General features: G+C 36.2%; 1 protein-coding gene across 1 annotated transcript; it reads left to right on the forward strand.

Annotated features, from left to right (window-relative positions):
* The first annotated feature begins 1,823 nt into the window (after nt 1–1,823).
* LOC126622670 (uncharacterized) lies at nt 1,824–4,892 on the forward strand. The gene is made up of 6 exons (XM_050291419.1): nt 1,824–3,631; nt 3,722–3,746; nt 3,928–4,034; nt 4,149–4,263; nt 4,316–4,403; nt 4,618–4,892. The coding sequence occupies exons 1-6, from the start codon at nt 1,824–1,826 to the stop codon at nt 4,890–4,892; spliced, it is 2,418 nt and encodes an 805-aa protein (XP_050147376.1).
* Nucleotides 4,893–18,926: the final 14,034 nt, after the last annotated feature.

Consider the following 18,926-nt stretch of genomic DNA (forward strand, 5'->3'; position numbering starts at 1 on the left):
GTACTACAAAGAGTACCTGAAATAAAAACAAAAACACTAATTGGACAAGAAAAGAAAACAATAGAAAAATAAGTAATTTAGAAATAACAATCCCCAGCGGCACGGCGCCAAAATTTGGTAGGCATAAAAGCACACCACAAAGTAACACACAACTATCCTATTAATTTTCCTTATTAACACTAGGATTTGTCAATTGTAGCATATGAAAATAAGGGTCTTTCCCGCAGAAGATTGTTTTATCTAACTACTTAAAATGTCACAAAAACTAGTTGCGGTCCCTACTGACCAGCCACTAAAAAATAATTATTAGACTAACTTACACTGGTCTAAAGTCTATGAAATTTTACATGCAAATACTAGACACAGAGTACAATAATCTCACAAAATTTTGGAATTTTTGGAGTTGATTTTCTATTTAAATTAAATCGTACAAAAACAGTACAGAAACAGATTTTGAGTAGATCACAAGTTTGAGAAAAACGAGTTAGGGGAATTGTTATCCACCACCAAATAATCATGCAAACATGTTATGTTTCATTCAAATTCCTTTTATTTCCAGATGAAGATGCTCAAGTTGGCTCAATGTTAGAACACAACCTATTACTCTTTCTTACGTAGTATGTTAAGAGAATGGCGTTTTCAACTTAACGTAGTCCCTAGCATGCAATATAGAATGGCGTGTTCATAGATTTAACAAGTAGAAATCATTAAGAATGAAAAGAGTTTGAGTCATCACAAGGCATGGTAAGTACTGACATTGTCTTACTTATCCTAGAAATTGGTTCACATGTTAATCGCAATTAACAAGTACTACTCTAGAACATATGTAGGTCCTCATTCAACAAGGGCAGGCATACATATATTCATAGCATTTGAATCCTAAATATGCTTACTAAGTATGCATCCATAGAAAACATAAAAAGAATTCATCACTGACATAAGTAGTAAACCAATTTTCATCCATTCATAAAAGCAATTCAACGAAATGTCATAACAAACTTGCAATCATATTCGGGGCTTCAAAACAGCCCCTAACTACTTAAAATTTAGTTACACATAATTCTCAAATTAAACCAAAAGTAAAATATGGGTTTAAGAAGATAAAACCAAGAAAAATAGAGTGAAGCCTCTTCTTCTTTCCTTCCTTGCTCTCTGCTTCTGTGCTTCTGCTCCCGCCAGTCTCTGCTTCTCTGTCCTCTGCTTCTGTGTTTTTTCTTTCTCCGCACACTTCCCTGCGCCTGCTTCACTGCCCTCCACTTCTGTGCTTCTGCTGCGCCTCTTCCTGCGCACTGCCTTCTGTCCGTGTCTCTCTGCGCTGTTTTTGCTCTCTCTCTATTTTCTGTTTTTATTCTTCTTTTTTTCGTTTCCTTCAGTGCGTGTCCTATCCTCTTGTCAGTCTCCCCACTCCCCACTTATTTCTTTTCTTTTATTTTCTTTTCAGCCAGCGCACTCCACTTCCTTCCCACTCTTCTCTGTCTGCCGTGTCTCTCCCACTGTCTATTTTTTTTCTTTTGTTTTTTCACTCCGTGCTCTCCCCCACTTAAGCCTTAAGATGTAGTGGTATTGTAGTGGTCTGTAACTTTGGATAAAGATAATTGAAATATTCTGGACCCATCTACACATAATAACGGACTGGATTAGGTTCAATTATACAAAACACAAAGTGTCATGTCTCTTTCTTTTTATTTTTCTTCACTTTGCTTGAAATTAATCTTAAAGCAAATTTAATTGCACACTAACACAAGGTAAGGTAAAATGCCACCATTTTAACACAAAAACATCACAAAGACTTTAGAAATGGATGGTATAAATGCATGAAATATATGAGTGATCAGTATTCCAACTTGTCCTTTGTTGTCAACTTGTTGCATATCAAGAGTACTGGTACTATGAGCAACAAAGCTTTTGGTGCATTGCTAAAATTGTTGAATGATGCCTTTCCTTTCTGTGAAAAGTTACCTACAAGCAACGATGGTGCAAAGAAAATTGTTGCAGAATTAGGTCTTCATTATGAAAAGATCGATGCATGCAAGAATGATTGCATTATTTATTATATGGAGCATGCAAATGCAACGCAATGTCCTACATGTAAGCTTTCGAGGTGGAGAACACAAGAAAAGGGTAACAAAAAGAAAGGTAAAAAGGTTCCCTGGAAGATTCTGAGATATTTTCCACTCACGTCAAGGCTTCAGAGATTGTATATGTCATCAAAGACAGCTGCAGATATGAGATGGCATTCTAAAGATCGTGTGAAAGATGGTGTATTGAGACATCCAGCAGATTCTGAGCAGTGGAAATCTTTCGATCAAATTCATGAGTCATTTGGTATTGAACCTCGAAATGTACGACTTGGTTTGGCAACAGATGGATTTAACCCTTTTGGGAAGATGATTCTTCGCCATAGTACTTGGCCAGTTGTCCTATTCCCATACAATCTTCCTCCGTGGATGTGTATGAAGGAGCCTTATACTTTCATGTCCTTACTTATACCTGGACTAACAAGTCCAGGTAATGACATAGATGTAAATTTGAGGCCATTGATTGATGAGTTGCAAACACTATGGGAAAATGGTGTGGAAACGTATAATATATCTACAAGGCAAAATTTTCAAATGAAAGCTGCACTTATGTGGACTATCAATGATTATCCGGCATATGCTTACATGTCAGGTTGGAGCACTCAAGGAAAATTGGCATGCCCATATTGTGCCTCTAAGACTTCACATCGCAGGTTATCTGATGGGTCAAAAATGTGTTATATGGGTCATAGACGATTTTTACCGTCTAACCACTCATGGCGCAAGCAAAAATGTAAGTTCGACAATACAAGAGAGAAAACGGTTGCACCCAGTAGACCATCTGGTGATGATGTTATACAAGAACTGGATGAATTAAGAAAAATAACTCATGGCAAGCAGAACAAGCAGACAATACCTGGGTTTGGAAGGAGGCATAATTGGAAAAAACATTCTATATTTTTTCAATTACCTTATTGGAAAACACTTTTGGTGCGTCATAACTTAGATGTTATGCACATCGAGAAAAATGTATTTGAAAGTGTGATTGGCACAATGATGAGCATTGATGGTAAGACAAAGGATTCTTTAAATGCTCACCTTGATCTTCGTGAAATGGGTATAAGGGAAAGATATCATCCAAAAGTAAGAGAAGATGGTAAGCTTGATTTTCTCCCAGGTGACTATACATTGTCAGACGATGATAATAAAGTTTTATGTAAATGGTTATCTGAATTACAAGTTCCAGATGGATATTCTGGAAATTTATCTCGATGTGTGGCTACTGGAGAACGTAGTATTTCTGGTATGAAGACCCATGATTGTCACATTTTCTTGGAAAGATTACTTCCCTTTATAGCTCGAGAGTTATTGCCTAAAGACGTTTGTGAGCCCCTTATTCAGCTTTCTTATTTTTTCAAGGAATTGTGTGCTAAAGTGTTGAGAGAAGAAGATTTGAATGTTCTTGAAAATCAAATTGCTATTACATTATGCAAGATGGAACAAATATTCCCTCCTGCCTTCTTTGACATCATGATTCATCTAACTTGCCATTTAGCATGGGAGGCAAAAACGGTAGGTCCAGTGCAATATAAGTGGATGTATCCTGTAGAAAGGTATTGTCAATTTTCAAATATTATTATTACATAACATTTTATTTGATATTAAGTTATATTCTGTAATTTCAATTTTTACTATTTGGTTAGGTATTTGCATAAACTAAAAGGTTATGTTCGTAATAAGGCTCGTCCAGAAGGATCTATTGCGGAAGGCTACTTGGGAGATGAATGCATAACATTTTGCTCTCTTTATTTGCATTGAGTTGAAACTAAGTTTAATCAAAGGGATAGAAATGATGATGGAGGTCAATCGTTATCTAATACATCTCGATTACCTATTTTTTCAACACCAGGTAAATCTTTTGGGAAAGGTGTACTTGAATCCTATGCATATCAAACTCCTTGAGGCTGCCAAGTTTTATGTCCTACAAAATTGTGATGAATGTTTACCTTTTGTTCAGTAAGAAATCTCTCATTACCATACGAACTTTCAACATTCGATCTTTTACTACTTATTTTTAGTATTACAATATTTTAATATATTAATTTAACTAACTCCTTGTTATATGTGCAGAGAACATAAGAATATTCTAATGCATTCTGGTGTTAGAAATGTGGAGGAGTCACATAGGCTTCAATTTTCAAATTGGTTTCATAAGAGGGAATGTATACTATATTATGTGAAAACTGTTGATTATTAGATATATTGTTTCTACAATATTTTTCTTTCTATATATGCAGATCAAACAACTATACTATGGTAACAAAGTTGATAAGCAAATGCTTTCATTGGCTCTCGGTCCGGAAAGGCGAGTAAAATATTACCCTGGTTACTATATGAGTGGGTTTCGATTTCATACATTGCAACGTGATGAGAATAAAAAAAACACAAAATTGTGGAGTTATAGTTAAGGGGGAGAATCAGATTGATAGTGTGCCTTGGTATGGAGTATTAAAAGACGTGGTTGAGCTTCGTTACACAGAAGGCAATAGAGTTGTATTGTTCAATTGTGAGTGGTATGACATTGTGTGAAAAGGAACAGGTTATAAGATAGATCGTTACAGAATAATTAGTATTAATACAACTCGCAAGTTGAATACTAAAGAGCCATTTGTGCTGGCAAACCAAGCAACCCAAGCTTTTTATGTGAGAGAGATTAAAACTAAGGCTTGGAGTTACGTGGTGGAAACGAAGCCTAGAAATGTTTATGAGATGCCTAATGTGGATGATGATGATGAGCCATACCAAGAAGAAGAGGCGCATGGGGGTACTCAAGCCAACCAAAATGATGACGAAGATGATGAAATTGTGGGATAAGCTCTCATTGTGATTGTGTTTTTTTTTTATCTAAAAATTTAGTTGCGGAAGTGATGTGGTTATACTTTATTCAATGTCAATGACAAATGTTATGATTTAACAAAGGCATGCAAATTATTTATTTATCATAGAATACTATATTAAGTTATACACTTTTTAGCTCAATGGTTTTATTTTTAATTTAATGGTCCAATTTTCTCCATATGTATTCTAAGTTATATGATCTATTTATTGTAGAATTTAAATTAAGCATCAAACTTATTTCAAGAATATTCAAATGACACATGTGACCTTTAGTAAATAATTGATTCCAACAAAACCATATGCCTTAAAATTTATTCTGACAAAGAAAAAATCTTGTCGAAAAAATATGATTACTTTCGACAACAACTAATTATCCTCGAAAATATAAAAACATTACCGAGAGGACCTTTTTTTTCCTCAAAATTATAAAAACATTACCAAGAGGTCTTTTTTTCCCTCGAAAATACTAAATCAATTTCGTCAACATGAGTAAACCTTCGGAAATAACCATTCTATTTCCGTTAAGAACTTTACTTGTCGTTAATACAACTGGTGCCAATTCTTCCCGCCAAACAAAAGTGCAATTCCGACAAAACTTGAGACTAGTTCCGAGGATATCATGTGCGTTGGTAATACAAATTTGTTTCATGCCATGTTACCGACGACTCATATTTTATGGTCGCAAAATGTGCTTTTTACGACGGTTTTTTTTTGCCCTCGAAAAATCTTCGTCGGTAATAACTACTTTTTTTGTAGTTACCAAATCATAATCCTCGGAACTAATGCATATTTTCAAAAGTCCAGTTGGAACTAACGCTAATCTTTACAGAACTCCAACTGAAACTAACACCTCTTTTCAGAATCTCCAATGACCAAATCTCTTTTTTTGCTTTTAATTTTTTAATTTTTTATTCTTCCTCTGGTTTTTTTCCTCAAACTTAAAAACAAGCACTACTAAATTAAACACTTTGCACGACAAGGGAGTCTTTGTCGCGCAAAGCATTTTTAAGTCGCACAAAACCTATGGTGACGCACAATCGTCGCGCAGAGTTTGTTGCGCAAAGGTCGTGAAAAAAGACCTCGCGCGACGAAGAAGTGCACATTCGTAGCGCGAAAGGTATACGGACAAAGGCTTTTGTCGCATGATATAAAAGGGTACAAGTGTGCTTTGTGACGAGAATTTCTGGAGACGTCTAAAATTCGTCTCAAAAATGTTTCCCGACAAAACGTGTAAGACGAGCGTGGTTTTGCGCAACGACATGTTTGCGTCGTGCAAGTGCAATTTTTAATAAAAATAATAATAATAAATAGAATAAATGGAATATTATTATAAAAATATATTTCTGTTGTAGGCCTATTTGATTGAACGATCTAGGATTTAGAGAGAGAGATGGGTTTGACAATATTGAGAGAAAATAGGGTTTAGGGTTTAGGGTTTAGAGAGAAGAGAGATTGATTTAATTGTGAGGTCTATCTGATAATGTGTTGTAGGCCTATTTGATTGAACGATCTAGGGTTTAGAGAGAGAGAGGGGTTCAGCAATATTGAGAGAGAAGAGATATTGATTTAATTGTGAGGTCTGTTTGATTCACCCCACTGTGCCTTTATTTATAGTAGTAGGAAGGGTAAAACCTTTCCCTTTAGGATTACGACATTTAATAGGTAATCTAATCCTAATGGGAATATAAGATACATTCCCAGATTCCCTAAGATTTACACAATCACATTCCTATTCTAAATATGACTGCAACAATTTCATACAATTGACACAAAAAAAAAAACAAATTAATGAATAAAAAAATTATTTATAATATAAATAAAAATGTACATACAAATACAAAGTTTAAAAAGAAAGAGGGAACAAAAACCAGGAAAAAAAATAAGGAATAATCTATAGGCAAGTTGTTTGGAGGTGCTTGGTAATCTTGCTGCTATAAGAGGGTGGGGTTGGGGACGGGGTCGGAGGTCAACGGGCCTGATTGCTGTGTATGCACAGTGTGGAGGGGCTCTGATGGTGGTGGTGCAGAAAAATTGGGGAGACGGATCCCGGAGGAACTGAGGGCTTGTACAAGCAATGACATTTGAGACTTGTACGATGCGAGCTCACTCCTCAGGCCAGCGACTTCATGCATCAAAGCCGTAACCTGGCCCTTCTATTGCGAGGATGAAAATGCTCTACTCTCCCGCCACCTGGCATTTCCCATCCCTCGACAATATGTCCCTAGCCTCCGACCGAAAGTGTGGTCAAACTTCTCTAAAAGGATATGAAACCCCGCATCTTCAGAGGTATCCATAGACTCGATCGGCGTGTCCAGGGGAAGCTGGGAGGCGGACTCCTGAAGCAACGACTAACCCTTCTCCACCATAGTCGCTTGTGAAAAAAACATATATTATTAATAGAAAACAATTTGAAATAATTAGTATAAATCTTTAATGCATAAGAAATTACTTACATGAAGGGACTCGGTCAACTCATCTTATGTCGAACATAAATGTCAGCAAAGACATCAATCTCCAGGAATTTTGAACCTTCCTGAAATAGAAAAAGATAAGGAAAATGTTAGTACAAAAACAACAACAAAAATTATTAGCGAAATTTTAAAATTGGAAATAAAAGCTATAATATATACCTTCCACCACGCCTCCATCCTATATGAGAAAGGCCTTGAACCTGAATGGTAGAGAAGAGTCTTCTTCTCCCGATTTCCCTTGCTCACCTTCGCCTTCTTCTGTTATACACAAAATAAACGTATTAGTTGTAATATTTAAAGAACATAAAAAAATCATAATAAACATTGGTAAAAATTTTAAAAAGTAACATGAAAGAAGTCCTAATTAAAAACGCACCACATAGCCCAACTCCTGAAAATGACTGCAAAGCCAAACCCAACTATCTTGTCAGTCTTCAAGCTCATTCGAGCAACCTTCCTCGAGAGCAACCGGTGGATCACCAAACATCTCGAAATGATGGTGCAGGTCACTCTTCCACTGCTTGTAGCATTTGGAGTAGAGCCGATTAAGGTACGCCAACATGTCCTCATTGATGTCATCCAAATTGTAGTTTGTCAACAATGTAAAAAATATTATGAAAGTATTAGCAATAAAAGACATTAATAAATATAAATATATAAATTTTACATGAAAAGCATTAAAAAGGTAAAATTACTTACCTACAAATGATTGTGCACCGTGTTCTTCAACTTCTCCAGCATCGCCTTCCAAGACTTCCACCGCATAGGGCAAAAGGTTCGCACAACATGCCCAATGTCATGGGCCAATGCGTTATGCTACTCCACTGTTGGTGATGCCTGATGTCGCTCATCATATCCGGTTGTGATACGACCGTTGGTCACCCGGAGACCTTCGCCGTCTTCAATTACCGACAAGGTCCCCAGGTGTTTTTCTTGGCTGCAAAGAAATGAAAAATTAACGTTAACCCAAAACTAATAACAAATCATACTAAAATTTCGGCATATCCTCCCTATAATTAAAACATTTCCCAAAACCCTGAAAACAACATAAACAATATACGTATCCAACACAATGATCACAACAGTTTAATAATAGGTTCAGAACTATGACAACAATAAACAATATATATATATGATAACTTTTTAATCCTTAAATGACATAACTTAATAAACTGAACCTAAAATCACAAAACTAAGTTAACATGGGAATGAGGGAGTAAATTAGGATAGTATACCTGGCTGTGTACCCGAGGCATCGGTTGTGGATCCCGATGGCGACATCTGGTCTGGAGTGCAGGGGCACCAATGAGCACGTCAAGCGCTAACAGGTAGCACCATCGAAGAAGTCTAAGATGTCGGCACCTGTGGGACTGGAGGACCAACTGGGTCAACTGGATTCACCAGCCTATGGTCCATCTCTGCAAAAGTAGCGGCGATAGTAGTAGTTGTAGTCGTCGAATGAGGTGTAGAAGTCATCACCTTCCGGGTTCTAAGGAGCTATGACATCTACAAAATTGGAAATAAATTTGTTAGATTACAAAGATTTAAATTACCGTACACATGCATAATAATTTCTACTTGAGTTTAAAACGAAATTTAAAAACCCTAATTCTAAACCCAATTCAAGTTTGGCAAAAATAAAACTTTAAATTGATCTACTATACACAAACTAATCAATGTTAGATAGGATATAGACCTAGCAATTATAACTTATAAGAATAAACTAGCACAAAGGAGTAGTTGGAGGCAAAATCATAGCTCAACAGCTTATCATGAAGAGTGTGCAGTTTAATACTAATTTGAGTACTATAGAAAATGCTGAACTGATACTCTTCAATACAATAGAATGTATGCATGTCATATACAATCATAAAATTGTTACAATCATAAAACTGCAATGTCGAGTTGAAAAACAAGCAAAGTTGCACATCTTGAACATTTGAAGACAATCTTCAATGATGGGGAATCTTATGAAGAAATATACAAATTTATGGAACTTACATAGTTCCATATGTCAGAAAATAAAATGCATATATGCAGGTATCTATATTAGTCCCCAACCAATAGTATAATCGATTGCTCTAAGGCAGCAGCAGCTACTACACTTTTACTTTGTTAAAGAAGTATCAAGTCTGAACCATTTAAAATCACAATAGATTTGTTCACTTGCAAAGATAAAATCACAATCTTCTTGGTGATATTATATGTGGATTTGATATATATATATATATATATATGAATTTCATCTCATATTTGTTCTACCATCTAATATTTATATATATATATGAATTTCATGTATGCTAATTTTGTGTGCGTGTTGTGTATCCATGTACTCCACGTACTTTGAGTGATGAAATAAACGTACTCATCACGTAAGGGTCTGAAAATTCAATCTTCCCGCATAAAATTAAAACACTTGCGTAACCAAAAATTGTTGTGTGTCGCGCAATTATGTTTTAAAATGGCTTTTTTATTTTTTTATTTTGATTACAATTTATTATAAAATACGAATAAAACAATTTATTTACAAAGTAATTCACATATAACATGGGAATCATTCATACCATTTTTCTTTCATCACTGTATATAATGCATTAACCATTTAATGTGTTTTACAAAAAAAGTTACAAATAAATTGCATTAATCTTCGTCTGAACTATAATAAATTTCACTTTCGTCGCTATCATCATTTTTAGTGTCCCATTCCTCATCATCAATAGGTACGTCACCATTGTCGTTTGTACGCACTGGACCATCGTATCGTGGAAGATTACCAAGGTCAATTGTGATCGATTGAATTGGTATTTCGATTGAAGATACTCTTCCTATCTGAAATGGTTCTTGGATAAGATTAGTATCTCGAAGTGTTTCCACACCAATTTCCATCAAAGATTCTAGACGTTGGTCAGCAACATTGTCAATGTCGTCGTCGGTAGGGTTTTGTTCTGGTATAGCATACAAGTTCCTAAGATCCATCTTTTGAACAACTTTCCAACCCCTCCCGGCTTTAGGGTCATCTAGATACACAATTTGTTTTGCCATATTTGCTAAGATGTGAAGGTCGTCATCGTACCAAGTTTTGGTAGTGTTCACTGATAGTAATCCATGATCTCTTTTCACACTTCCCTACCTATTTGGGTTTGTATCAAACCATCGACACTTAAGTAGGATCACTTGGCACCGGTCTTCGTAACACAATTATTGACACTTGTTAGTTTGCCATAGAATTCAATGTATGTACTTTCGCCTCCACTTGGGACATGAACACTGCTATTTTGTGTACACAACTTTTCATCTCGTGCACCCGCTAAGAACTTGACGTCGTTGACATGGCAACCCCGAGTACAATTCAACATGAATTGGTCATATAATTCTTCACTGTACACTGGGGAATTCGATGCTTTCAATTGATTCACCTAATATTACATAAACATTTAAATTTGTTAGTTTGAGAAAAATAATTGGTACTATATATATGCCCAATACAAAACACTTGAAACTTACATATTCAAGAAACCACTGCGGAAACCATTCACGGTGTTTCATGGCATACAAATGTGAAGGATGTGTCTGCTTCATCATATCTTCATGCTTGTTTATGTATGACAGTGTCTCATCACAATTGTTGAGTACGAACCAATGTGATACCCCCATGTCTCGTCACAATTGTCGAGCGATTTGGACAAAAACTAAAAGTTTCTCCTTTCTCACACCCCCATCATTATTGCGAGGAGGATGATTGAAAGGTGTCCCAACATCCTAAAATACATTCCACGAAATGTAAGCGCCTCATATGCCACCCAAGCTTGTATAATTGATCCTTCGGGCTTCGCTTTGTTTCATACACTTTCCTTCAAGTCTCCGAGAAGTCTGCCAAAATAAAACAATACGATACAAATTTTACTAATCGTAAGATATTGATTAATAAATATGACGATGAATATATATCTTTCTATTGGATACATCTATCGAAAGTTGTCTAGTCCAGCAAGCAATGCCTCATCCAGTAAGTGAACCATCATGTGGATTATACTTGTGAAGAAAGCTGGAGGAAATATCATCTCAAACTTGCATAGAACTTGCACAATGTCATGGCACAATTGATTAACGTCCGTCTTTCACAAAGTTCTTGACATCAATTGTAAAAAAACAAACTAGACAACAATATGATTGGTTTCACTGCATCGGCTGGCAAGAGATGTCGAATACCAACAGGAAATAGGCGTTCCAGAACCACATGGCTAATTTACCCCCGTCAACATTCACGCAACGCGCGATATTTGAAGCATACCCATCGAGAAACTTTACAGACGATAAAAACTTTAAAATTTATTCTTTGTCATTCGGTTTCACGAAAAAAAAATGTGAGACCCCTTCTGGCTTTATCAATGTCCCTATTCATCCATAAACCCCGTCGTATTCCCATTCGTTCCAAATCAAGAAGAGCTTTGATGGTGTCCTTCATCCTGCCCTCAATATCTAGAATTATGCCGACCAATGTGTCAAATACATTTTTCTTAACATGCATAACATCAAGGTTGTGTCTCCATTTTAGTTTCGATCAATAGGGGAGCTCAAAAAACATAGACTTGTGCGTCCAGTTCATATGTGTAGAAGGTCTGATCCTACTGACATTGGTTTCGAACGGAGCAAAATCCAACCAATTAAGCTGTTCCAAAATCTGATCACCAGACCATTCTCTAAGTCTAAGGCGATGCTCTTTTTCCTCGTCAAACTTTTTATCCTTCTCTCGCCACTCGTGGTCCTATGGTAGCCATCTTCGATGTGCCATCTTCGATGACCAAAGTTGCAAACTTTTCTAGTGTACCAACTAGATGTTACGTCTTCCTTGCATACAGGGCATGCCATATAACCCCTAGTGCCTCACTCGAAAACCATTGCATATGCAAGGAAATCGTTCACAGTCCACATCACTGCTGCCCACAAAGTGAACACTTTGCCAGTACACTTATCGTATATGCACACATCGTGTGTCCATAAATCTTTTAGCTCATCCACCAACAACCGTAAGTATACATCAAGACTGACCTACCAAGATCCTCAGTTATCAATAGAGTCATCATCATGTATTCTTTTTTCATATATTTCCATGGCGGCAAATTATACGAAAATACAAAAATCGGCCAAGTACTGTGGTGTTGGTTTAGAACCCTGAACGGATTGAATCCGTCAGTGGCAAGTCCCAATCTAACATTCCGAGGATTAACACCAAAATCAGGGAATGTTCGATTGAACTCTTTCCATGCTTCTCCATCTGCAGAATGCCTCAGGACATCGTCATCTACCCGCTTTTCCTTATGCCATCTCATGTTGGTGGCAATATGCGTTGACATACACAACCGCTGCAACCTAGGCTTCAAAAGTAAATAACGCATGACTTTTTGTGGGATCTTCGTCGATCTATTCTGAGATGTCATTTTGAACCTCGACTCATTGCATATAAGGCATTTATCTAATGCTTCATTCTCCTTATAGAATAATACACAATTGTTTTTGCAAGCATGAATTTTTTCATAACCCAATCCGAGACCATTCAACACCTTTTGAGCATTTCTATGGTCTTTCAGCAAACAATTGTCTTTTAGTAGCATTCTCTTGAAAAACCCCCAAAAAATAATCAAAACACTTGTTCGACATACGATACTTTATTTTCCCGTGCATTAGTTCCACAATAGCTGTGAGAACGGAAAATCCCTCACACCCCAAGTATAACTCTTCGTTGGCATTTTTTTAATAATTTGTCATATCTTCGAATTCTCCCCTATCCATTGGTGTAGGCACGTCATCTTCCACTTCATGATTGGTATTTGTCAACGCAAATGGAAAAACGTCATTTAAGATTTCCATGACTTGTTCATTAAGATCCATAGTAGGTTTAACATTGCTCATTGTTGTCACATTTGAAGACGAAGCATTGTGTAATTGTTCCCCGTGATGGTTCCAAATATTATAGGTCTTCACCATTCCACTCCTTACTAAATGAAATCGAACATTTTTAAAAGTTTCCCTTAACGTGTTGTTACACCTCCTACAAGGATACCAGATTCTAGTTGCACCCGTGTTGTGTGTACGTGCAAAGAATAAAATCCTCAATTACGTTCAAGTATTTGTTGGCGCATCTGTTCGGGTTATGCATCCACGTTCTGTCCATCATTCCTGCAACCACAATAACAGTGCAACAATCACAACAACTTCTACAGGATTTTCTCACCTAATGCCTCCGGTAAGGGCCCTATCCTATTCAGGAATGCAAAATTATGTCATGTAATTTACAACTACTTCGGATTAGATTTCGACGTGGAGAAATTTCGGCAACATCTCCGTACAATTCTTCAAGTGCATGACATAGATATGAAATACCTATGTGCCACCTGAAGAACGTACGGAGATGACACCAAAATTCCCATGATCGAAACCTAACCATAAACTACGCAGCATAACTTTGCATTCCCAAACTGTCCAAATAATGGGACAATTCAAGAATCAATTGGACCGCAGTCATGCTTTCGCATCCATGCGCGACATCCAACTACTCCTCAAACGGGAAACTAAGTTTTACTAAAAAAACAAGTACGAAGTTAATTACAATTAACTTCGTACATCACAACACATATTTGTACGTCACGTACAAATTTGTACATATACAATTCAACATTATACATAATTATAACATAAAAAATAATATAATTTAACAACTTAATATAAACAAATTTCACAACATAATTTCAATATACTTTAACTAATTCGTTTTTTTTTTAATAAGACGAAGAAAATACCTTCCAAATTGTTATCCACCGAGCGCTAGTCACACACAATATCCCTATACACAATGAATTTTACAGTTTTAGTATGAAGTGATATTGATCATTTTAAATGAAAATAAGAAAAAATAAAACCCTTACCAAACACAACGAAATACGTCGATCAACCTAGAGATTTAGATGGACGAAGTTTTAGAAGAAGAAATTGAGAGAAAATGGGACTGAAGGATCCCAAATTGAAGAAAAACGAAGGAAAAATTGCAGGGGATAAATCTGCATAAAACTGCAGTTTTCTCCCTTTGCAACTAACGTCACGTTATCAAGATTACTTTTGGAAGAACCACTTTGCACAACGAACGCATAATTCGTCGCGCAAGTTTCCTTCTAGCGACGAAACATTATGTTCGTCACGCAAGTATCTTTTTTTTTCCAAAATTCTATTTTTCGTTTTCTTTATAATTTAATAATGTAATCTATTTGCGTGACGAACACTATATTCGTCACGCAAGTTTTTTTTTTCCGTTTTCTTTCTTAATGTAAATTTGTTTTTACCCATTTCAAATTATCAAACCAAATTATATATTACCAAAATATTTATTAAAACTAATTTATTAACTAAAATATATATTATAACTAATGTCAACTTGTGCGCCCTCTGCAACCCGTTATACATCGAACTTCCACTCCCAGGACTTCTTCTTGAAAAGCTCGTCCACATACTTCCGCTGCTTCTCATCGGTTTCATCAACATCCCAAACAACCTGTAATGGCAATAAAATAAAATTAAATGTCGCAAAAATATTATTTTTAAATAAAACAATTACACATTCTTTAATATAAACTTATCGATAACTGCTGCACCATTAAGTTCTTCACGTCCACAGGCACCATTTTCCAAGAGTTGAACTCAATACAACACTTCTCCCGCACCAATCCCCCTATATCGCAAATAAGTTCGGCGTAAGCTTCAGCCGATTTTTGTCAGCAAACGAGGGCAAACGCTTACGTCGGTACCTCTATAATGTCACCACAGCTTTCTTCATTTTTTTTCCTACCACAAAATTTTTAAATGTAATAGCCTATTAAAACAATAATTTCAACCATTTCAAATGTAAAACAATTAACTCAACAATAATTTTTTTTTTACCTTTCCCTTCACGAGAGCCTTCTCCCTCCCAACCTTTTGTTGACTCTAAAGCCGAATCGGCCATCATTTGATATAAAACATTTGCAAAATAAGGTTCTGAAACTGTGTTTATATAAAACTCGACACACTTTGCGCAACGAATCCTTGGTTGTACAAGGTTGTTACAACTGCCCGCTATAAATGCAAGCATTTAATGTGTGATTGACAGTCTGACCGTGTTAAGAACCCTTTTCGTGATGAATAGTAGTAGTCGTCGCACTAAGTGGTCTTGCGTGACGAAACCCTTAGTCGCTGTCTTGTGTGACGATTACAGTTGTTTGTCACGCAAACTAATTAAAACCTTAAGTAATTACAAACAAATATTCAGTTATAATATTTATTCTACAAATAATTAAAACCTTAAATAAATTGAATTAATCCATTCAGTTATTTAAAAACTCAAACAAGAATTAAAGCCAAATTAAGTCCAAATACATAACTTATAAAAAAATACCCTAAATTTAAATAGTGTCCTCAAAAACAGAAATCTAAAACTACTATTTCGATGGTGCTCCATTCTGCCCGATGTCATAACGCCACCAATTATAACCTCCCTCCAACGCTGCCTTCATCAACTTCATCAACTCTTCGTTCGTATCATCATCAAGAGTATACTTACACTGTTACACATATATGAAAATAATTAATTCCAACATATAACAAAAAAAATTCACAAAATTAATTATTGATCCATCAACAGCATACTTACTAATAATTCATTTATCACCACCTTCTTGACATTGTCGGGCACATATTTCCAAGAAAGCCACTCAGCAGTAAGACAATTATTCCCCATGGCTACAGCAATCGCATGCGCGAACTCCACATGTTGTCTCAAATCATATGGGTTGGCGGGCATGCTCACATCCCAGTTTTTATCCTCCATCACATCACGAACATAATTGTGAAGAATAAGGATAGCAAAAGTGCATATTTATAGGAAGGTTAGGGACTTTGCGCAACGAATGCTTTGTCGCGCAAACATCTACACTAAATACAGTATTGATTCCTCTTATTCACATGCACTGAATTGTCGAGGAAAACTGACAATGACTTGCATGACGAATCCTTCGTCATGTAAAGATTCACCCTTCGTCGAGCATGTTTTTCACACCAAAAAATTACCCGCGGTTTTTCTTACTGACTTTGCGCGACAAGTGTATTGTTTTCATCGAGCAAAGTTTGTTTGCGCAACAAAGTTATGCGTCGCGCAAAGCTGACCTTTCTTGTGCGACTAATATCCTCTTCCATCGCACAAAACTATCTTACGCAACGATTTTTTCATTGTCGCACAAACATTTGTCACGCAAGTAGTTTTTTCTACTAGCGAAGTATATTGATGTAGCCATTTCCATCATAACTGCTTACATATTTTGTAGCAAACTTTTCTCTCCGTTGTATGTCTCTACAGGTTTTTGATCTACATGCAATTGGCTTGCGACGAGCCTTTTCAACACCAGTCTTCAGAGGGAACTTAACCTCAAGGTAAAAAGCATGCTGAAAAATGCTTGGATTCGAAAGTTATTTGAACACTTTATATAACTGGTATAGCTTCCAAATCATTTCATTAATTTATGATCTATATGAGAGACTGCTGCTACCTACGATAGAGATTTGCATTATCATTATCGCTAATTTCTTTATAATTGATAGACTCACAAATTTATTACAATGGGATTCGTAATTCTCCGCGTACACTTCAGGTTGGCAAACTGTCTACTGGTGACTCTAATGTCCCCACAGGATAAAGCATCAATGGTTGCAACGATGCTAGGTAATCTTTTAACTAAACCACGCCGTTGCTTTCTTTGTAGCATATTAGATCTTGGTATCCCTACTTTTTCATGCGAAGGTTAATGGACTGTCACCTATTTGCACATTTGAAATCTAATCTATTGTGTAAATAACTTGGTAAATTGGTATGGTGATATGGATAATCATGACAGTGCTCTTGTATTTGGTAGTCGTCGTTACGTTGGAACATTAAAGAAGGGAGGGACATTGAATTAAGAGACCAATCACAACACAAAACGTGTCAATATCATAATAAAACTCCTAGAGTCCCATATCAACCGCGAAAGGGAGCTAAAGACTCTCCTCAACTATAAAAGGAGACTGTTCTCCTACAATTAATTCATAATGCCATTATTGTACTTAAACTCGTCATTAGAACTCACTCATAATGATTGTGCTTTGTGAAGCCTAGTTTTAGTGTTTGGCTTCCCTTGTTAAATGTAATCAATTGTACCACACATGTTCTCATTAGATTTAGGGTTATATTGCAACTTTTGGGATCATGTTGCTGGAAATATAACTTCAAGAGCTTAACTTCTCTCATCAAAGACTTGTTCATTCATATGTATTTCATGTCATTATTTACAGTTCATTCTGTCTAGTGGTTCTCTGTCATCAAAACTTCTTGTTGCTATCACGCAAGCTGGGCACATACTTTAAGACAACCCACATGAGTCATCTGACTGCTTTTTCCCGAAGGTTTTTCAGCCTTAAATCTTTCCAAATTGCCTTTACACATGACACGTGGTTATTCTTGTCCCCCGTCTTGTCTAAAACAAAGCCCACTATAAAAATTTAATCTAGGGTTCTTTTCAACTTGGCTAGGAGATTTATATTTTTTTTGCTTATCCAAATCATTGCATATTAGGGTAGCATTGTTTTTGTGATTTTGATCTTTGTTAAAGGTATGGAGGTAATCATTTAACTAAACCACGCCGTTGCTTTCTTCGTAGCATATTAGATCTTGGTATCCCTACTTTTTCATGCGAAGGTTAATGGACTGTCACCTATTTGCATATTTGAAATCTGATCTATTATGTAAATAAGCTGGTAAATTGGTATGGTGATATGGATAATCATGACAGTGCTCTTCTATTTTGCAGTCGTCGTTACGTGGAACATTCTTTACCATAACTTTGAAGGAAACAAAAATTGGATTTCAGGGCTTCGCTGTTGCCAAGTAGCAGATATGTTGAAATTGGCATCAATATTTGTTAAAGCTGTGACTGACATAAAAAATGCTGAAAAACAACTGCAGAAGAGTCCTTGCAACGTGTGACAGCCCTTGAACAGGCGGTCACCCAAGTTATCGACTTTGTTATTGGAAAGTGCCTCTCTGATCTTTTGACGATTTCATCCAACTCCAAGCCTTTTAGTTGCTAAATTTTATGGGGTAAAAATGTCCAGATCATTACATTTCTGCAGAGGTTAATAAGTTTTTTATATATTATTGGTGCTGATATAATTACAATTTCTCTCTTTCGATCTTTCGCTCATATCCTTAGTGAATGCTACCTACTCCGAAAGCAATTTGAAGGTTTAATCCTTGTTTAGCTAGATCATTTCTCAGCCAGTGGGACATGCCAAGTCCATGGCTTCAATTTTGTGATTACGTAACAAAAAATGGGGATCTCTGGACCAAAAATGCTGAGAGAATAAGTACATATTTGATTGCTTCTAGACATATTTGTTTGTAAGGTCCCTGCGCTTCAATGAAGATCCCACTTTGCCCCCTAAACTTGCAACCGTGTGACGTTTACCCCTACGCTTTTAATCA

This window comes from Malus sylvestris, chromosome 5 (assembly GCF_916048215.2).
Source record: "Malus sylvestris chromosome 5, drMalSylv7.2, whole genome shotgun sequence".
Classification (NCBI taxonomy): Eukaryota; Viridiplantae; Streptophyta; class Magnoliopsida; order Rosales; family Rosaceae; genus Malus; species Malus sylvestris.